This window comes from Hypanus sabinus, chromosome 8 (assembly GCF_030144855.1).
Source record: "Hypanus sabinus isolate sHypSab1 chromosome 8, sHypSab1.hap1, whole genome shotgun sequence".
NCBI lineage: Eukaryota > Metazoa > Chordata > Chondrichthyes > Myliobatiformes > Dasyatidae > Hypanus > Hypanus sabinus.
In genome coordinates, this window is record NC_082713.1 from 166,155,984 (window position 1) to 166,175,320 (window position 19,337).

Genomic DNA, 19,337 nt, shown 5'->3' on the forward strand with positions numbered 1-19,337 from the left:
GGCCTAATTTGGAGTATTGTGTGCAGTCTTGATCACCTACCTGCAGGAAAGATGTAAATAAGCTTGAAAGAGTACAGAGAAAATTTACAAGGATTTTACCAGGACTGGAGGACTTGAGTTATAAGGAAATATTAAATAGATTAGGACTTTATTCCTTGGAACATAGAAGATTGAGAGGAGATTTGATAGAGGTATACAAAATTATGAGCGGTATAGATAGGGTAAATGCAAGCAGGCTTTTTCCACTGAGGTTGGGTGGGACTATAACCAGAGGTCATGGGTTAAGGCTGAAAGGTGAAAAGTTTAAGGGGAACATGAGGGGAAAATTCCAAGCATTCTGTCACCACACAAGGACAAAAACCAATCAGCAACGAGACCCCCTCCCTACGTCACAACTGGGTTTCTGTAATGACAACCAGCCAGCTGATGGATAAGTATATAAAGGCCAAGTATTTGGAGGAAACACCACAATTAACAGCGTACTGATGATGTCTTCTTTTGTGGATGTGAAATGTTTGCAAGTGGATTGTCAGAATCAGAGAACAACTCAACTCATCCGAGCTACACATTTTTGAGTTATTTCTGACGGGAATATGCCAAGAGCCAATACAGACTCAATGGCCAGAATGACCTGCTTCTCTGCCATATGAAAAAAAATGACTAATATAAAATATGAGGATGGACAACATCATAGAGATGGAGAATCAGAGTTACGGTTTCAGGTCAAAGGTCCCTCACTAAAGCAAAGATACTTGATTTGATTGTCCAGTGGAAAATACATCTTGTCACTAGGGAATTTTGTTACATTTATTAATTTTATAACCCAACAGTTAAAGGTAATAAAAAGGCAGAGGTAATAGATTCTTGATTAGTCAAGACATGAAGGGATATGGGGAGAAGGGCAGGAAAATGGGACTGAGAGGGAAAAAGATCAGCCATGATGAAATGTCGGAACAAACTCAATGGGCCAAATGGCCTAATACTGTTCCTATATCTTATGGTCTTCAAAAAAATGTTTTCTTTTGTCTTGAACATTCTGTTTTAGATCCACATAGCAGAGTATGCCTGATACCAAAGAGTGGAGATGAGCCTGTTAGCAGTACCTACATTAATGCCAACTACATCAGGGTGAGTACGTGGCTAGCGATAGCAGCGTTACCTCAGTAATACCAGACAGAAAGCAGATGTGAATGAGAGAAGCCTAGAATAACTTAGGTCCTAACATCAGTGAGGCCTAATTTGGAGTATTGTGTGCAGTCTTGATCACCTACCTGCAGGAAAGATGTAAATAAGCTTGAAAGAGTACAGAGAAAATTTACAAGGATTTTACTGGGACTAGAGGACTTGAGTTATAAGGAAATATTGAATAGATTAGGACTTTATTCCTTGGAACATAGAAGATTGAGAGGAGATTTGATAGAGGTATACAAAATTATGAGTGGTATAGATAGGGTAAATGCAAGCAGGCTTTTTCCACTGAGGTTGGGTGGGACGGCAACCAGAGGTCATGGGTTAAGGCTGAAAGGTGAAAAGTTTAAGGGGAACATGAGGGGAAAATTCTTCACTCAGAGGGTGGTGAGAGTGTGGAACGAGCTGTCAGCACAAGTGGAGCATGTGAGCTCGATTTCAGCATTTAAGGGAAGTTTGGATAGGTACATGGATTGTAGGGGTTGAAGGCTTATTGTCCTGGTGCAGGTCAATGGGAGTAGGTAGTTTAAATGGTACAGCATGGTCTAGATGGGCCAAAGGGCCTGTTTCTGTGCTGTACTTTTCTATGACCCTATGACTCTAATTTGCTCAGAGGTCATCTCCTGCACCACCAGGATACAGTGCGCAGTATACAAAATCCAAATGATGCACACCTTGAATTATGAGGAAGTTTTCATCAACTTGAAGAGGACAGAGAGCAGGTTAGTGAAGTAGGCAGGCAGGTGGCAAATTAAATTTTATGTCAAAATTGGTAGAGCATTATATTTCACTTGGAAGGATGAGGAGAGATTATGTAAACCAAAGAACATAATCCTCACAAAAAATACAAAGAGGGATAGAGAAAGAGAGATCTACTGGCACGGTATATACACGTACATTGTTGAAATAGCAAGGCAGTTTAAGAGAGCGGTTAAAATATCAAATTTTGGACTTCATTATTAGAAGCATAGAATAAAGATCAAGAGATCAAGGAAGTGATGACGGATCTTTATATGATGGTCCAGTCCATTAATACCCAGGACTGGACACAATGCTTTCGGGAAAGGGTAATAATTCTTCCTTGTAAGCAGGTTGTTGAGTGGGGATCAGACTGAGAGATTTATAATGATGAATAGTAGTTAAAGAGGAACTGGTCCCATTGGTGAAAGATTAAAGAAGCAGAGGATGTAAAATGAATGGTTTAGGCAAAAGATGGAGTGGAATCTTTCCGTAATGTCACTCTGATGATAATTACTAACTTTTTGATTTTGGCTTTGCCACAATTTAAGGCGTATTAAACTGTAATATGATTTAATTGTTACATGTTCCTTCCATCAATAAAAACACTTCCTTAACACCATTCTCACATCCAGTTTCATTAGGGTGATATTATGAGACAACATGAGTGAATTACTTGGCATATAAATGTTCGTTACTTCTGCCATTGGACAGAAAATGTTCAGAGTTAGAATCAGAATCTGTCCTGATGAGGGATCGGGGCCCAAAATGTCGACTGTTTACTCAGTTCCATTGATGCTGCTGACCTGCTGAGCTCCTCCAACACATTGTGTGCATTGCTCAGAATCAGGTTTAGTATCATCGGCATTTGTCATGAGATTTGTTGTCTTTATGTCAGTAGTACAATGCAGTACATAAGAATGGAGAAAAAAAACTGTCAATTAAAGTAAACATATATATATACACACACATGCACAAATATAAAATTAAATTAAATAAGTAGTGCAAAAATAGAAATAAAAAAATAATGAGGTAGTGTTTATGAGTTCAATGTCCATTCAGAAATCTAATAGCAGAGTGGAAGAAGCTGTTCCTAAATCGCTAAGAGTGTGCCTTCAGGCTCCTGTACCTCCTTCCTGATGGTAGCAGTGAGAAGAGAGCATGTCCTGGGGGTCCTTAATGATGGATGAATAGCTACACATACTGCTTTAATTTAGATGCCAAATCATAGAAACACTTGCCTTTAAATCTTGGTATCTCCATCCACTCTTCAGGGTTATGGTGGTCAGCAAAAGGCCTACATTGCAACCCAGGGTCCTATGATTAATACAGTGAATGACTTCTGGAGGATGGTCTGGCAAGAGGATTGTCCCGTGATTGTTATGATAACCAAGCTGAAAGAAAAGAATGAGGTAAGAGTCTAACAGGCTTGAATTATTTTGAAGAACGCAGTAAAATTTGTGACACAAACACTGGATGCTGCAGCAGCTAGTTATAATGATGTTTAAAAGTTCTGGAGTTTTCCAACTGAGGAACCAGAAAAAAGCTGAGAAGCATTGTATTAACCACTACATTACCGTGGGGTGGCATTGTAGCATATTTGTTAGCACAACACTTTACGGTATCGGTGACCTGGGTTCAATTCCCACTTGTGTTCGTTCATCAGGAGTTTGTGCATTCTCCCCGTGACTGCGAAGGATTCCTTCCGGTGCTCTGGTTTCCTCCCGTAGTCCAAATATGTACCATTTGGTAGGTTAATTGATCATTGTAAATTGCTACTTGATTAGGCTGGGATTAAATTGGGGTGTTACTGGGCCGAGTGGCTCAAAGCTCCAGAAGGGCCTATTCCACACTTTACCTCAGTAAATACAAACCCAGAATGCAACATAACAGAAGTGAAGCACATTATGAAGATCTTCCTCCAGGAATTTGCTTTCAGTGTTGGACTTGTGATTAATTTTATTGAAACCATGTATAGACATATGATAAAACCTTGAACTCGGTCTGACCTATATGGCAGGTTTCCAGGATCAGTCGGATAACAGATATCATCTGAATAACAAAATAGGATGGTTAACATTCTTTGTGGAGCTTTTATGCTTTCCCAGTCCAATAAATATCGACCTTTGTTGAAAGTTCAAATATCTACAGGTCTCCATGGACCCAACTCTGTCTCAGCAGAAATCAATGGGCAGCCTATCATACACAGAGTCCCAACAGCAAGGCTGTTTTCATCAAAATCATCTCAAATATCTGCTGCCCACAGTAATTATATAGCACTAGTTTACAGTATTTTAGTTTTTTTCCCAAATTAAAGTCAAATCACTTAATCATGGAATTACAATAGCATAGAAGCAGGCTATTCACTCCATTTAGTCAGGGTATGAAGGTATATGGGGAGAAGGCAGGAGATTGGGGCTGAGAGGGAACTAGAACAGCTAAATGACCTAATTCTGCTCCTGTTTTTGTGGATGCCAGTGGAGAGCAGACCCTGCCTACCAGTCTGAGAAGGTAAAGCTTGGAAGGAGGTTGGTATGGACAACCACGTCAAAAGCTTTTGAAGGGCAGAGATGGATGAGAACATTTAAAAGCTATCGTCCCTTAAGCTGGTGTTAGGTAGATTTCCTTTTGTTGCTTTCACAGTGGCTGGATCCTGCCAAGAGATTTTAATATAAAGTACCAAACCAAAGTGAAGAGAATTGGTAGGGATGGCTTGAAGGAGCTTTACATGGGAAAATGTGATATAATGTGAACGTAGGAAGAAGGAATTTGCACTTGCCATTCCGCAGCACAGAACAGCTGATTAAGTTGCTACTTTTCAGCATTGCTATAATCACTCTGCCAAACTTCTGCTCAGTAAGGTCCCATGAACCACTTTGAGATAAAGCTTTAGTGATGCCATAGGTTGGCTGGAAGAACTCTCTGCTTATGTTCAAATTGTTAGACTGGGCGCTTATACAGTACACTAGCAAAGCATACGGGTCTCCAAAAAAATTATGTATTTTCAAGGTTCAAGTAAATTTATTATCAAAGTACATATACCGTGTACTGCATGTCACCATCTACAATGCTGAAATTCATTTCCTCGTGGACATACTCAACAAATCTATAGAATAGTAACTATTTCAGAATGAATGAAAGACTGCCCAACATTCAATCAGAGGGCACAAGACAACAAACTGCAAATACAAAATGAATAAATAAGCAATAATAATAAATAAGCAAAACATATCAGAAACATGAGATGAAGAGGACTTGAGAGTGAGTCCATAGGCTGTGGGAATATTTCAATGATGAGGCAAGTGAGGTTGAGTGAAGTTATCCCCACTGGTTCAAGAGCCTCATGGTTGAGGGTTAACATCTGTTCCTGAAACTGGTGGTTTGAGTCCTGAGGACCATGTACCTTCTTCCTGATGGCAGCAGTGAGAAGAGAGCTTGTCCTGGGTGGTGGGAGCCCTTGATGATGACTCCATGTGAGATTATTTAAAGATATACTGGCACATAGTAGGATCAGCTGTTCCATTGGACCAGCAGCAGGAGGAATTGAATCCAGACAAATGTGATCCAATGCACTTTGGGAAGTCACATTCTGTTAGGGATTTTCAGAGCATTAATGTATAGAGAAACCTTGGGATGCATGTCCTAAGCTCCCTAAAAATGGCAACGTGGGTGTAGAAGGTAGTGGAAAATGCACTTGGTATGCTTGCCTTCATAGGCCAAGGCACCGAGTATAGTGTTGGGATGTCATGTTGTAGATGCGTGAGACTGCACCAGTTGAGTACAGTTCTAATTGCCAGACCACAGGATGGATGTGTAGCAGCAGAGAGAATGTTGTACAGTTTCCTCAGGAAGCTTCCTGACATGGAGGATTGTAGCTATGAGCAAAGATTGGTTAGCTGGGTGTTCTCCCATTGGAACATTGAAGACTGAAGGATGATGTTTTAGAGGTTTACACACACAAAAGAATCTGAAGATGCTGGAAATCCAGAGCGACGCACAAAATGCAGGAAGAATTCAGCAGGTCAAGCACGTTCTATGAGGAGTTGTCATACCAGATCTGGAGAGGAAGGGGGAAGAAACCAGAATAAGAAGGTGGGGGAGAGGAGGGGAAGGAATACAAGCTGACAGGTGATAGGTGAAGCCAGGTGAGGGGGAAGGCAGGTGGATGGGGAAATGGTGATGAATTGAGAGCTGGGAGAGGATAGGTGGAAAAGCTAAAGGGCTGAAGAAGGAGGAATCTGAGAGGAGAGGAGAGCAGAATATGGAAGAAAGGAAAGGAGGGGCACCACAGAGATATGATGGTCAGGAGAAGGATTTGGTAAAAGAGGAGCCAGAATGGGGAATGGAAAAAAGATAGAAGGGGGAGGGAGAGAAATTACTGAAAGTTAAAGAAATCAATGTTCATGTCATCAGGTTGAAGGCTATCCAGATGGAATATGAGATGTTGCTGCTCCAACTTGAGAGTGGCCTCATCATGGCAATAGAGGAGGCCATGGACCAACATGTCAGAATCGGAATGGGAAGTCTAATAAAGAAGGGTGGCCATCAAGAAATCCAGTGTGTTGTAATGGACAGTGCAAAGATACTTGACAAAGCATCTTGTTTATTCTCCTCCATAGATACTGCTTGATCTGTTGAGTTCTGCCTGCATTTTATTGAAGTTTATAAAGTTATAAAGGACATAGGTGGAATAGATAAGTGTTTTTTTAGTAGGACAGGGTGATCTAGAATTGGAACACACAGGTTTAAGGTGAGAATGGAGAAATTTAAAAGACATCTTGAAAGAGACATAAAGCCACAGCTATCTGACTACATCATTCAGAGTTTCAACATTAAAACAATAATTAAAAATTCAGCTTGGCTTTTGCAAGCAGAACAAAATAAAGAATACTTTTGTCATACAATCACTTACACTCTAGGGAGGTAAAATCGTGTGTATGTGTCTCTTAGATCAGTCTGTGTGGTTTTGTCCGTAATAACCAGGACCCTGATCAGACCCCACGTGTGCTCAGTTCTGGTCGTCTCACTACAGGAAGGATGTGGAAGCCATAGAAAGGGTGCAGAGGAGATTCACAAGGATGTTGTCTGGATTGGGGAGCATGCCTTACGAGAATAGGTTGAGTGAACTCGGCCTTTACTCCTTGGAGTGACGAAGGATGAGAGGTGACCTGATAGAGGTGTACAAGATGATGAGAGGCATTGATTGTGTGGATAGTCAGAGGCTTTTTCCCAGGGCTGAAATGGTTGCCACAAGAGGGCACAGGTTTAAGGTGCTGGGGAGTAGGTACAGAGGAGATGTCAGGGGTAAGTTTTTTACTCAGAGAGTGGTGGGTGCGTGGAATGGGCTGCTGGCAATGGTGATGGAGGTGGATACGATAGGGTCTTTTAAGAGACTTTTGGATAGGTACATGGAGCTTAGTAAAATAGAGGGCTATGGGTAACCCTCATAATTTCTAAGGTAGGGACATGTTCGGCTAAACCTCGTGGGCCAAAGGGCCTGTATTGTGCTGTAGGTTTTCTATGTTTCTATAATATAGTGCTAACCTTGTGTTCTATAGGTTGACATTTATGAAGTTTGTTTAGCTGCAATATTCGGAGAGAAACCACACCCCAAAAAGAAATATGCTTAGAAAAGCAGATGATGCTCAAAATGTTTGCACAAATCTAGGACAGAAAACTTAAAGAACCCTTGAAGAGTGATGAACTCTGAGAGCTTTATTGGCTCTTGACCAAGATGACATAATAGTTTCCATGATGAAAAGTTGCTAATGAGCTAAAGAATGGGCCAGTCAATTTGGATTTTGCTAAATTAGGAGTGATTCGGCCATGACTTTAATGGGTAAGCAATGAGATGCTGATTGTGGGGTACCCTTACCAGGAAACATCCAAAGCAATTCACAGAAACACAAGCAAGGACAAAAGCCAAGCTAAGGCTAAAAACTTGAACTTTAAAGAAGCTGATGAAGGTGGAGCGGTTTGAGGGAAGAGCTCCCAGCAGCTGCAGGATTTGAAGTGACCGTGAACACCAGCTCTTATGAGCATCCCCTCCTTGTTCCTTTCCTCACACCTGACTAGTTGAATTGTCTGAGTGGGAATGCCGCAACTGGCAGGAGTATCTTGGACTGAGAGTCAGAATCAGAGTTAGTTTTAATATCCCGGCATTTGTCTGAAATTTGTTGTTTTTTGTGGCAGCACTGCAATGTGATACATAATAGTAGGGAAAAGCAGGAATTAGAATAAGTGTTAAAAGGAAAAATAAAGAAATAATGAGGTAGTAGCTGGCAGGACTAACTGCAGGTGCAGTGGAACAGCAGGCTCTTCCACGGTGAGCGTTGGCAATGACTGAACCCATGTGTGGGGGAAAGGCTGATTCTGTCACGGTGAGCATTGGCAATGACTGAACCAGGTGTGGGGGAACGGCAGGCTCTGCCACGGTGAGCGTTGGCAATGACTGAACCCGGGTGTGGAGGAACGGCAGGCTCTTCCACGGTGAGCGTTGGCAATGACTGAACCCGGGTGTGGGGGAACGGCTGATTCTGTCACGGTGAGCGTTGGCAATGACCGAACCCAGGTGTGGGGGAACGGCTGATTCTGTCACGGTGAGCGTTGGCAATGACCGAACCCAGGTGTGGGGGAACGGCTGATTCTGTCACGGTGAGCGTTGGCAATGACCGAACCCAGGTGTGGGGGAACGGCTGATTCTGTCACGGTGAGCGTTGGCAATGACTGAACCCAGGTGTGGGGGAACGGCAGGCTCTGCCACGGTGAGCGTTGGCAATGACTGAACCCGGGTGTGGAGGAACGGCAGGCTCTGCCACGGTGAGCGTTGGCAATGACTGAACCCGGGTGTGGAGGAACGGCAGGCTCTTCCACGGTGAGCGTTGGCAATGACTGAACCCAGGTGTGGGGGAACGGCTGATTCTGTCACGGTGAGCATTGGCAATGACTGAACCAGGTGTGGGGGAACGGCAGGCTCTGCCACGGTGAGCGTTGGCAATGACTGAACCCGGGTGTGGAGGAACGGCAGGCTCTTCCACGGTGAGCGTTGGCAATGACTGAACCCAGGTGTGGGGGAACGGCTGATTCTGTCACGGTGAGCGTTGGCAATGACCGAACCCAGGTGTGGGGGAACGGCTGATTCTGTCACGGTGAGCGTTGGCAATGACTGAACCCGGGTGTGGGGGAACGGCTGATTCTGTCACGGTGAGCGTTGGCAATGACCGAACCCAGGTGTGGGGGAACGGCTGATTCTGTCACGGTGAGCGTTGGCAATGACCGAACCCAGGTGTGGGGGAACGGCTGATTCTGTCACGGTGAGCGTTGGCAATGACCGAACCCAGGTGTGGGGGAACGGCTGATTCTGTCACGGTGAGCGTTGGCAATGACTGAACCCAGGTGTGGAGGAATGGCAGGCTCTGTCAGGGTGAGCGTTGGCAATGACTGAACCCGGGTGTGGGGGAACGGCAGGCTCTGTCAGGGTGAGCGTTGGCAATGACTGAACCCGGGTGTGGGGGAACGGCAGGCTCTGTCAGGGTGAGCGTTGGCAATGACTGAACCCGGGTGTGGGGGAACGGCTGATTCTGTCACGGTGAGCGTTGGCAATGACTGAACCCAGGTGTGGAGGAATGGCAGGCTCTGTCAGGGTGAGCGTTGGCAATGACTGAACCCGGGTGTGGGGGAACGGCAGGCTCTGTCAGGGTGAGCGTTGGCAATGACTGAACCCGGGTGTGGGGGAACGGCAGGCTCTGTCAGGGTGAGCGTTGGCAATGACTGAACCCGGGTGTGGGGGAACGGCAGGCTCTGTCACGGTGAGCGCTGGTAATGACTGAACCCGGGTGTGGGGGAACGGCAGACTCTGTCACGGTGAGCGCTGGTAATGACTGAACCCGGCTGTGGGGGAACGGCAGGCTCTGTCACGGTGAGCGTTGGCAATGACTGAACCCAGGTGTGGGGGAACGGCAGGCTCTGTCACGGTGAGCGTTGGCAATGACTGAACCCGGGTGTGGGGGAACGGCTGATTCTGTCACGGTGAGCGTTGGCAATGACTGAACCCAGGTGTGGGGGAACGGCAGGCTCTGTCAGGGTGAGCGTTGGCAATGACTGAACCCGGGTGTGGGGGAATGGCAGGCTCTTCCATGGTGAGCGTTGGCAATGACTGAACCCAGGTGTGGGGGAACGGCTGATTCTGTCACGGTGAGCGTTGGCAATGACCGAACCCAGGTGTGGGGGAACGGCTGATTCTGTCACGGTGAGCGTTGGCAATGACCGAACCCAGGTGTGGGGGAACGGCAGGCTCTGTCAGGGTGAGCGTTGGCAATGACTGAACCCGGGTGTGGGGGAATGGCAGGCTCTTCCATGGTGAGCGTTGGCAATGACTGAACCCAGGTGTGGGGGAACGGCTGATTCTGTCACGGTGAGCGTTGGCAATGACCGAACCCAGGTGTGGGAACGGCTGATTCTGTCACGGTGAGCGTTGGCAATGACCGAACCCAGGTGTGGGGGAACGGCTGATTCTGTCACGGTGAGCGTTGGCAATGACTGAACCCGGGTGTGGGGGAACGGCAGACTCTGTCACGGTGAGCGTTGGCAATGACTGAACCCGGCTGTGGGGGAACGGCAGGCTCTGTCACGGTGAGCGCTGGTAATGACCGAACCCGGGTGTGGGGGAACGGCAGGCTCTGTCACGGTGAGCGTTGGAAATGACTGAACCCGGGTGTGGGGGAACAGCAGGCTCTGTCACAGTGAGCGTTGGCAATGACTGAACCCGGGTGTGGGGGAATGCCAGGCTCTGTCACGGTGAGCGCTGGCAATGACTGAACCCGGGTGTGGAGGAATGGCAGACTCCCACGTAGAGACGGATACAAGAGGTTATACATAGGAATACCAACAGAGCATCAACAGCACGACCACGCAACACTGCGAGACAAATCATTCTCAAGACAAGGACTCCATGAAGAGTACTAAATGAGAGTCCACTTTAAATAATAGTAGAATGTGGAGAACCCGTGCCAGTTACAGTTAACTTGATAAAGATAGAAACATAGAAAACCTACAGCACAATACAGGCCCTTCAGCCCACAAAGTTATGCTGAACATATCCCTACTTTAGAAATAACTAGGCTTACCCATAGCCCTCTACTTTTCTAAGCTCCATGTACCTATCGAAAAGTCTCTTAAAAGACCCTATCGTATCTGTCTCCACCACCATTGCCAGCAGCCCATTCCACACACTCACTGCTCTCTGAGTAAAAAACTTACCCCTGACATCTCCTCTGTACCTACTCCCCAGCACATTAAACCTGTGTCCTCTTGTGGCAACCATCTCAGCCCTGGGAAAAAGCCTTTGACTATCCACACGATCAGTGCCTCTCACCAGAAAGCACACCGAAAGCACAAGGGCTTAACAACTCTAGTCAAAACAACGATTAGTAAATACAGATGCCCAAGAAACCTAGAAGTCCAATGTTTTATGGCAAGTCGCTGGGGCTCACGACACGGAGAGCATTGTGGACTGGGATGGGATTGCAGTTGTGGTAAAGAAGCTGCTGTCTGCTGGAAGAAACCATGCACTGGAAGCAGTCTGTGATACGACTCACAAAGAAATATTCTGCCAACACACCCCAGTGAAAGAAGGCCATTTTGAGGAGACATGGGAGAAACCATATACCAGCAGGTGCTGCCACTTTCTGGAAAGGTAGGAAGCAAGCTGAGACAATGGCAATATCAGAATTCAAATACAGAGGAAAGGTAGGCTCCAATATAAAGACAGCGATGAGAGTTTATTCATTATAACTTCTGAAGAGCATTGGTGACTGGCTGAGTGAGCTGTGAGAAGTAACATTCTCAGAACTAGGGCCCTGTGCTTAGCATTCATCAGGCGTCTGCTTTAATAATACAAGTAACACAGAATCCCTGAGCCTATCAAAATAAAGTTAACAAGCTTAAACAGAAGGCACAAGGAGGGCACATTACAAAGAGCGAGTTGCTCGAGAAAACACAAGGAAATCTAAATGATTTTAACTCCTATTAAACAACAATTAACCAGTTAGGTGCTCTAAAAACTTCAGCACTCAATGCTCTCTGGTGCCCCACACAGGCCCAAAGAGCTCATTACAAAGTAAGCAAGATGACAGCTGCAAGTTTGCCCTCATTCCCAAAGATGACAAATTCCTTATTTGTTTTAAAACTCTTGTGTCCACTTATAACTTCCACGGGGTTTCAAAAGCTCTTCAAAGCAGATCAACTGTTTTTATTTAACTTTGGTTACTATTCATTTTGCAAGTGAACTTCAAAGGACAATTAAGTCAAAATCAAAGTCCATTTATTATCAAAGTATGTATGCAGTAAACAACCCTGAGATTCATCTTTCCACAGACAGCCACGAAACAAAGAAACATCATTGAACTTGTTCAAAGATAACATCAAAGGCCAATGCGCAAAAAAAGAACAGATCGCACAAATAGTGGAAAATGAGCGAAAAACAGAAAATAAAACAGGATGATGGGCCATTCATCCCATCCATTCCAGAGAGAGCTACACAAATATTTCTGCTCCTATCCCTTTCTTTTGGTTATTTGTTTTCAAAGCTGGCAGAGTTCCACAAACTGTAAGAGGCATGAATGCCCTGTTAATCTAGTGCCATTTACAAAATGAATATTGCCCAAGCACAGGATAAATTCTTTCCCTATACTGCTAGAACAAAAAGAAGCAAAAAGATCCTTATACCCACTTGAACAGGTGCACAGATCCTCAGGTTAAGAGGTCTAAGTTAAGACAATATCGGAATCTACGCAACACTCCTTTAGTTCTGCACAGAAAGATGAAGAACAGAAGCAAAAGCTGTCTGGTTCAACGTGGTCATTGAGCAGAGCTGATTTTAATGTAAGATATAGTCTTAAATAAACAAATTTAACAATGCCCTTTAGATTGGACAGATTTAAAGAAGTTATAAATAGCTTGGCTAACATTGTACGAGACAATAAGTAGGATATGTTTTCATGAATACGTTCAGTACATTGTCCGCCCAGTTTTGAATGTTGATAACTTTAGTTAGTCAGGGATCAAGAGAAAACACCCTTGAGATAGCTAAGAGCTTTGGAGACCAACACAACTCCTTTATCTTTGAGCCTCAGAAGGAGTTGACTCGCCTAATGACGTACAGCTAACAATAATGGATTTGGTCCGTATTACTAACAATCAAATTACATTACAATCAGAGGGAGGAGCCTGAATCAATGACTGTGATTTCAAAGCTGATAAAACAATTATACCGTACAATGAATATCTACCCTCATTGAATCAAATTTCGGAAGACAGTCAACATCTCTCTACACTGGTAAGGTGAGAGCTATGGGAAACATAGGACTGTCACAGCAAGGGGAATCCAACCATCTGTGGGATTCTTCCCAGGACAGGTAGAATTGTCTTTTAAATATGTGCTTTTCTATACTGCTTTAAGTTCATGCCCTGAAATGTTCACATCCTTCAGGATTGATTTTGCCTTGCACTCAGTAGATGAAGAAGGTGATGTTACTATCCTGTTCAACTGTCTTTTATTCTGTCTGTGATAAGGAAGGGCTGTGCTACTTCAAGCAATCTGTTTTGCTATTTGTCTGTTCTACTTCTCATTCGAAAGTATGTATGGAAGAAATAGTTCACTGATCTCACACTCGAGGCAGTGCTATCTGTGTGGAAATTCATCTCAAACCTTGCTTCACAAGTTACTTAATTTTTGCTAAATGGTTACTTTTAATGTCAAAGATCTTTTTCCCGACAGAAGGATTTGTGTATTTTCTTCGTGCAGGGCGATACACTGCCTGGTATGAAATGACACACAAGATGCTGGAGGGGCTCAGCAAACCAGGCAGCATCTGTGGAAAAAAGTAAACGGTCGGCGTTTTGGGCCGAGACCCTTCAGCAGGACAGGGTCTCAACCCAAAATGTTGACTGTTTACACTTTTCCATTGATGCTCCCTGGTCTGCTGAGTTCCTCCAGCATTTTGTGTGAGTTTCTTGGATTTCCAGCATCTGCAGATTTATTCGTATTATGAAATCATTTTTTAATGTTATTTTACCACTGATATTTGTACTTTTTCACTACGTTAATTTGAATTTTAAAGTTTACAAATATAATCATTTATGGATGTTTACTAGTGAAGGGACTAAGTGTGTTCTGCCAAGTAAAAATAATGCTCATAAAAACAAAGTTGCCATTATTTTGAGTTTGTGCCTTTTTGAATATTTTATATAATACAATAAAATATCTGGGTCAAGAAAAAGTAAATAAAGTAAAAGTAAAATAAGTAAAAGTAAAAAAAATAAAATAAAGAAAAAGTAAATAAAAAGTAAAAAGTAAATATAATGAATTGCATGATGGATTTGATCTGATTACTTATTGCCAAGTAAATCATTAATTAACCAGGCTTGTTTTATGACAGAGTCTGGTCAAAGTAAGACAAATCTCGCTCTCTGGAAGTTTTTAAAAAGGCTACTTTGTGTTTATTTCAAAATGTGTGAAGTTTTCTCAAAGACCTACCAAGCAGTGGCACCACCCACAGCATAGCCCTTCAAAATGCCATTTGATCAGTTACTGTCAAAAAAGTGGTGATCAGGAATCATTTCCACACACCTGTACTTTACTTATGCGCCAATTGCATAGAAGACTAAATATGTGTATTTTATATATGTGAGTTTTTTACCCAAGCAGTAGAGGTCTGCATGGCAAAATGAACTACAATTTTAGACCAATGATTTTTGTCATGTGTGTTCAGTTTTCTTCTTATAGAGTCATAGAAAAGGATAGCACAGAAGCAGGCCCTTTGGCCGAGCCGGACTGTGCCAATCCATTTAAAACTAGCTACTTCTATTCACGCAAACCAGGACCATAGCATTTCATACCCCTACCATCCAAATACCTATCTAAACTTCTCTTAAATGTTGAAATCCAGCTCATGTGCATCACTTCAGCTGCAGCTCATTCCACACTCTTACAACCCTTTGAATGAAGAAATTTCCCTTTAACCTTCTCACCTTTTTCCCTTAACTTGCCCAATCTCAGTGGAAAAAGTCTGCTTGCATTAACCCTATCAATACCCCTCAATTTTGTATACCTCTAACAAATCTCCCCTTAATCTTCTACAATCCAAGGAATAAAGTCCTAACCTATTCAATCTTTCCTCGTAACTCAGGTCCTCAGTACTGGGAATGGTCATGTCAGATCTTTACCCCAAGTACAGTTTCTTGCCTTTCAGTTAAACCTGTAAATATTTTTACCTGAAAATCTATTGATTTACACACAGCCCCTTATGTTCCTCTCAAACTTTTCACCTTTCACCCTTAACCCATGACCTCTAGTTGTAGTCCCACCCAACCTCAGTGGAAAAAACCTGTTTGTGTTTACCCTATCTGCACCCCTCATTATTTTGTATACCTCTATCAAATCTCCTCTCAGTCTTCTACATTCCAAGGAGTAAAGTCCAAAGCTATTCAATCTTTCCTTATAACTCAGGTCCTCCAGTCCCGACAACATCCTTGTAAACTTTCTCCGTACTCTTTCAACTTCATTTGCATCTTATAACATGGTTATTCAGTTGAATTATGAAAACGTCATAACTTAGCAGTTCAAATGGACATACTAGTAAATGCAGCAGGAGATCTTTAAAAACCTCTGTAGAAGAGCCCAAGGTGATGATGGAGGTGGCTGCAATGCCAGTATTAGGGGTAACTAAGCTGATACATAACCATACTTTCAAGGATGTAGAGCAGAGAAGCAGGCCCACCCTAATGTTACAGACACTGATTTCAGAGAGAGGGCAACTTTCAAGTTCTGACAGGTGCTATGAATTCATTGGTGGAATGTGTTTGAACAGAAAATCCTAATAAAGGTAGTAGATGTGGCCCAGTAAATCATGGGGAAAGCCCTCCTAACCATTGAGCACACCTACATGAAATGCTGTCGTAAGGAAGGAGCATTTACCATCAGAGATCCCCACCACCCAGGCCATGCTCTTTCCTTGTTGCTGCCTTCAGTTAGAAAGGACAGGAGCCTCAGGAGTTGCACCACCAGGTTCAAGAACAGTTACTACCCCTCAACCATCAGATTCTTGAACGAAAGGGGATAAAAGGATGCTCCCACAGTCAATGGTCTCACATTAAGAACTCTTTATCTTGTTATTTCATGTTCTCATTATTTATTGCTGTTTATTTATATTTGCATTTGCATAGTTTGATATATCTTCTGCACTCTGGATAATCTTTCATTGAGTAACAGACACAAAATGCTGGAGGAACTCAGCAGACCAGGCTACATCAATGGAAAAAAGTACAGTCGCCGTTTCAGCCTTCTCTTGTTTGTGATCTTTCATTGATCCTGTTATAGTTACTATTCTATAGATTTGTTGAGTATGCCCACAGGAAAACAAATCTCAGGGTTGTATGTGGTTACATATATCTACTCTAATTATAAAATTTACTTTCAACTTTTGAACTTTGAACAGTTGGTGCTGCAGTAAAGATCCTCAGTCCAAACATGTGCTGGTGCTGTATCCAGGCAAACCAACCTAATAATATATTTGGACCTGAAGAAGGGTCCGTGATGTACCTCGCTCAATCCATTACCTTTTGTGGTATTTTCTGTTCAAAGGCATTGGTGTTGCTATCTGTGAACTTACAGTCCCGATGAAGGGTCTCGGCCCAAAACCTCAACTATTTTGTTCTTTTCAACAGATGTTGCCCGTCCTGCTGAGCTCCTCCAGCATTTTCTGTGTTGTTTTGGATTTCCAGCATCTGTAGGATTTTCTTCCATTTGTAATATATTTGGTATTAAGAATTGTAAATTGTTGTGGATGTGAAATTGACTCTGTTCGATAGAATGGAATATTGAAAATAAATTATACAATAATTACAGATTTCAATATCAAAATACATGGGGCACACATAATTTTATCCTCCTCTTTTGCAAGTGTCTTTATCATGTTTAAATAACTGACATTTGGATGACATCAAGAATATTAAAAACATTCTACATTTTTTAATCTTAGAAATGCGTTCTGTATTGGCCAGAGAAGCGGGGTATATACGGGAAAATCGAAGTCCTTGTGAACAGCATTACTGAATGTGAGCATTATGTCATCCGAGATCTTACTCTTAAGGTAAAAATGGCTGGAAATGGTTCTTAAGTGATAAAAGTAGAATGCTTGTGTCTCGAAAGTAGAATTACTGTTGGTTTGAATTAATTGTTATTTTTTAATATAATTTGCTTCTGAGAAAAGGGTTTATTTATGCATTAATGTGGTTGTACTGCCAGTATCACCCAGAATTAATTAAGTGGGGCTCTATTTGTTTAAGAATATATGTCCATGTCATACATTTGACAACTAGGAAAGGCCATGGAACTCATTAAGGCTTGTCCCTTGATACTGTGCCTGCCAGACTAGCAATTCAGGTGGTTTTGGCTTTCAGTGAGCATAATTTTCCCCATCATCTTGCTTGGCTGGTTGCCTTAAATAACTACAACTGCTTAAATGAAACAAAATGATTGTAAAAGTTCAGTTTACACTAATTTTATTTTTACCCCCATCAGTATAATTAATGACATTTGATACAATGGCTTGTATTATATAATGCGTACAACTAAATTTCTAAGATATTTTCATCCAAGTTCAACCCTTTAACTTGAGAACATAATTTCTTGCTTTCCTCTACACTTTCTTAGTTCTGATGACCAAAGCTGAGTGGAGTAATTTGTGTTAAATCAAATTAAATCTGACCATTATAATACAAAACTATAGTAAAAACTTTGCATATGTTTGAAATCCCAAAATTTCAGTACTTTTCTCCTAATTACCTCACAAAACAATTTGACTTCAAAAGAGTTTTAATACCTGAAGCACAAAAATAGACTGCAGATGATGGAAATCCAAAGCAACACATATAAAATGCTGGAGGAACTCAGCAGGTCAGGCAGCATCTATGGAAATGAATGAACAGTTGATGTTTCAGGCCAAGACCCTTCATCAGGGTTGAGGAGGAAGGAGGAATATCCCAGAATATAAAAGTGGAGGGAGAGGAAGGAGGCTAGCTGAAAGGTGATGGGTGAAGCCGGTGGGGTGGGGGGGAGTCAAGGGCTGGAATAAAAGAAATCTGTTAGGAGAGGAGAGTGGGCCATAGGAGAAAGGGCAGGAGGAGGGAAACAAGGGGGAAGTGACAATAATAATAATAATAAGAAGAAGAAGAAGAAGTATTTTATTGATCCCAAGTAAGTAATACATTTGGTACACAGCAACGTTTCAAAACACACTTAGAAGTGTGCGGACTTAATTAATAATAAAGTACGGAATAATAATATTCACAATAATAATTTACCAATCTGCAATACTGTGCAATAATAATGTAAGAAATAATAAAACCGAGACTATTGTACTATGATGTGTGTTCTCCTGTGTCACACAGATGAACTGTTATATGCGTTTATTGCATTTGGTAGAAAAGATTTTCTGTAACCATCCTTGTGACAGTGGTGCTGGGTGACCCTGTTTGAAAGGGGGCTCTGCTGCTTATTCAGAAGGCCATGGAGAGGATGTGCCTGATCATCCATAATGGATAACAGTTTGTTTAGTGACTTCCTCTCTAGTACTAACTCAAAAGAGTCCAGATTGTAGCTAAGGATGGATCCAGTCTTTTTGATGAGTTTATTTAGTCTCTTTGCATCACCAGCATCGATGCTGCTCCCCCAACATAAAGCCATGAAGAAGTCTGCACTCGCTACCAACAGACTGGTAAAAGATCTCCAACATCCCGCTGCACACATTGAAGGATCTCAGCTTCCTTAGAAAACAGCGTCTGCTCATCCCTTTCTTGTAATCAGCCTTGGTGTTGGGTTTCCAATCAAGTCTGTTGTCGAGGTGAACATCCAAGTATTTGTACTCCTCCACCACCACAACTTCTTCCCCCAGAATGTAAACAGGACTTGTCACAGTCTTCTTCCTCCAAAATCAGTCACCATCTCCCTGGTTTTCGCCATATTCAGGAGCAGGTGATTCCTCCTGCACCACTCCACAAACTTGTCCACCAGTCCTCTGTTCTCCGACTCCTGCCCGTCCCTGATACAACCAACCACCGCAGGGTCATCAGAGAACTTCTGCAAGTGACAGGACTCAGATTTGTACTGAAAGTCTGAGGTGTACAGTGTGATCTGAAACGGAGACAGGACAATCTCATTCACCCGCAAAACTGACAGAGAACTATCCAGCCATACAAACTGGGGTCCATCAGTCAGGCAGTCAGTAATCCAGGAGACAGTGGGTTTGTCTATGCCTGTCCTTCGCAGCTTCTTGCTCAGAAAAAGTGGCTGGATTGTATTGAAGGCACTAGAGAAATCAAAAAATGTGATTCTCATAATGCCACCACCATCA

At 42.8% G+C, this 19,337-nt stretch overlaps 1 protein-coding gene across 1 annotated transcript in view; it reads left to right on the plus strand.

The window, feature by feature from the left end:
- The window catches only part of LOC132397689 (receptor-type tyrosine-protein phosphatase R-like), a 271,111-nt gene that overhangs the window by 218,354 nt on the left and 33,420 nt on the right, over window positions 1–19,337 (plus strand). Inside the window, exons 9-11 of the mRNA XM_059976458.1 lie at window positions 1,046–1,128; window positions 3,201–3,338; window positions 16,965–17,075. Coding sequence (XP_059832441.1) covers window positions 1,046–1,128; window positions 3,201–3,338; window positions 16,965–17,075 — 332 coding nt within the window. The remainder of the gene's footprint in view (window positions 1–1,045; window positions 1,129–3,200; window positions 3,339–16,964; window positions 17,076–19,337) is intronic.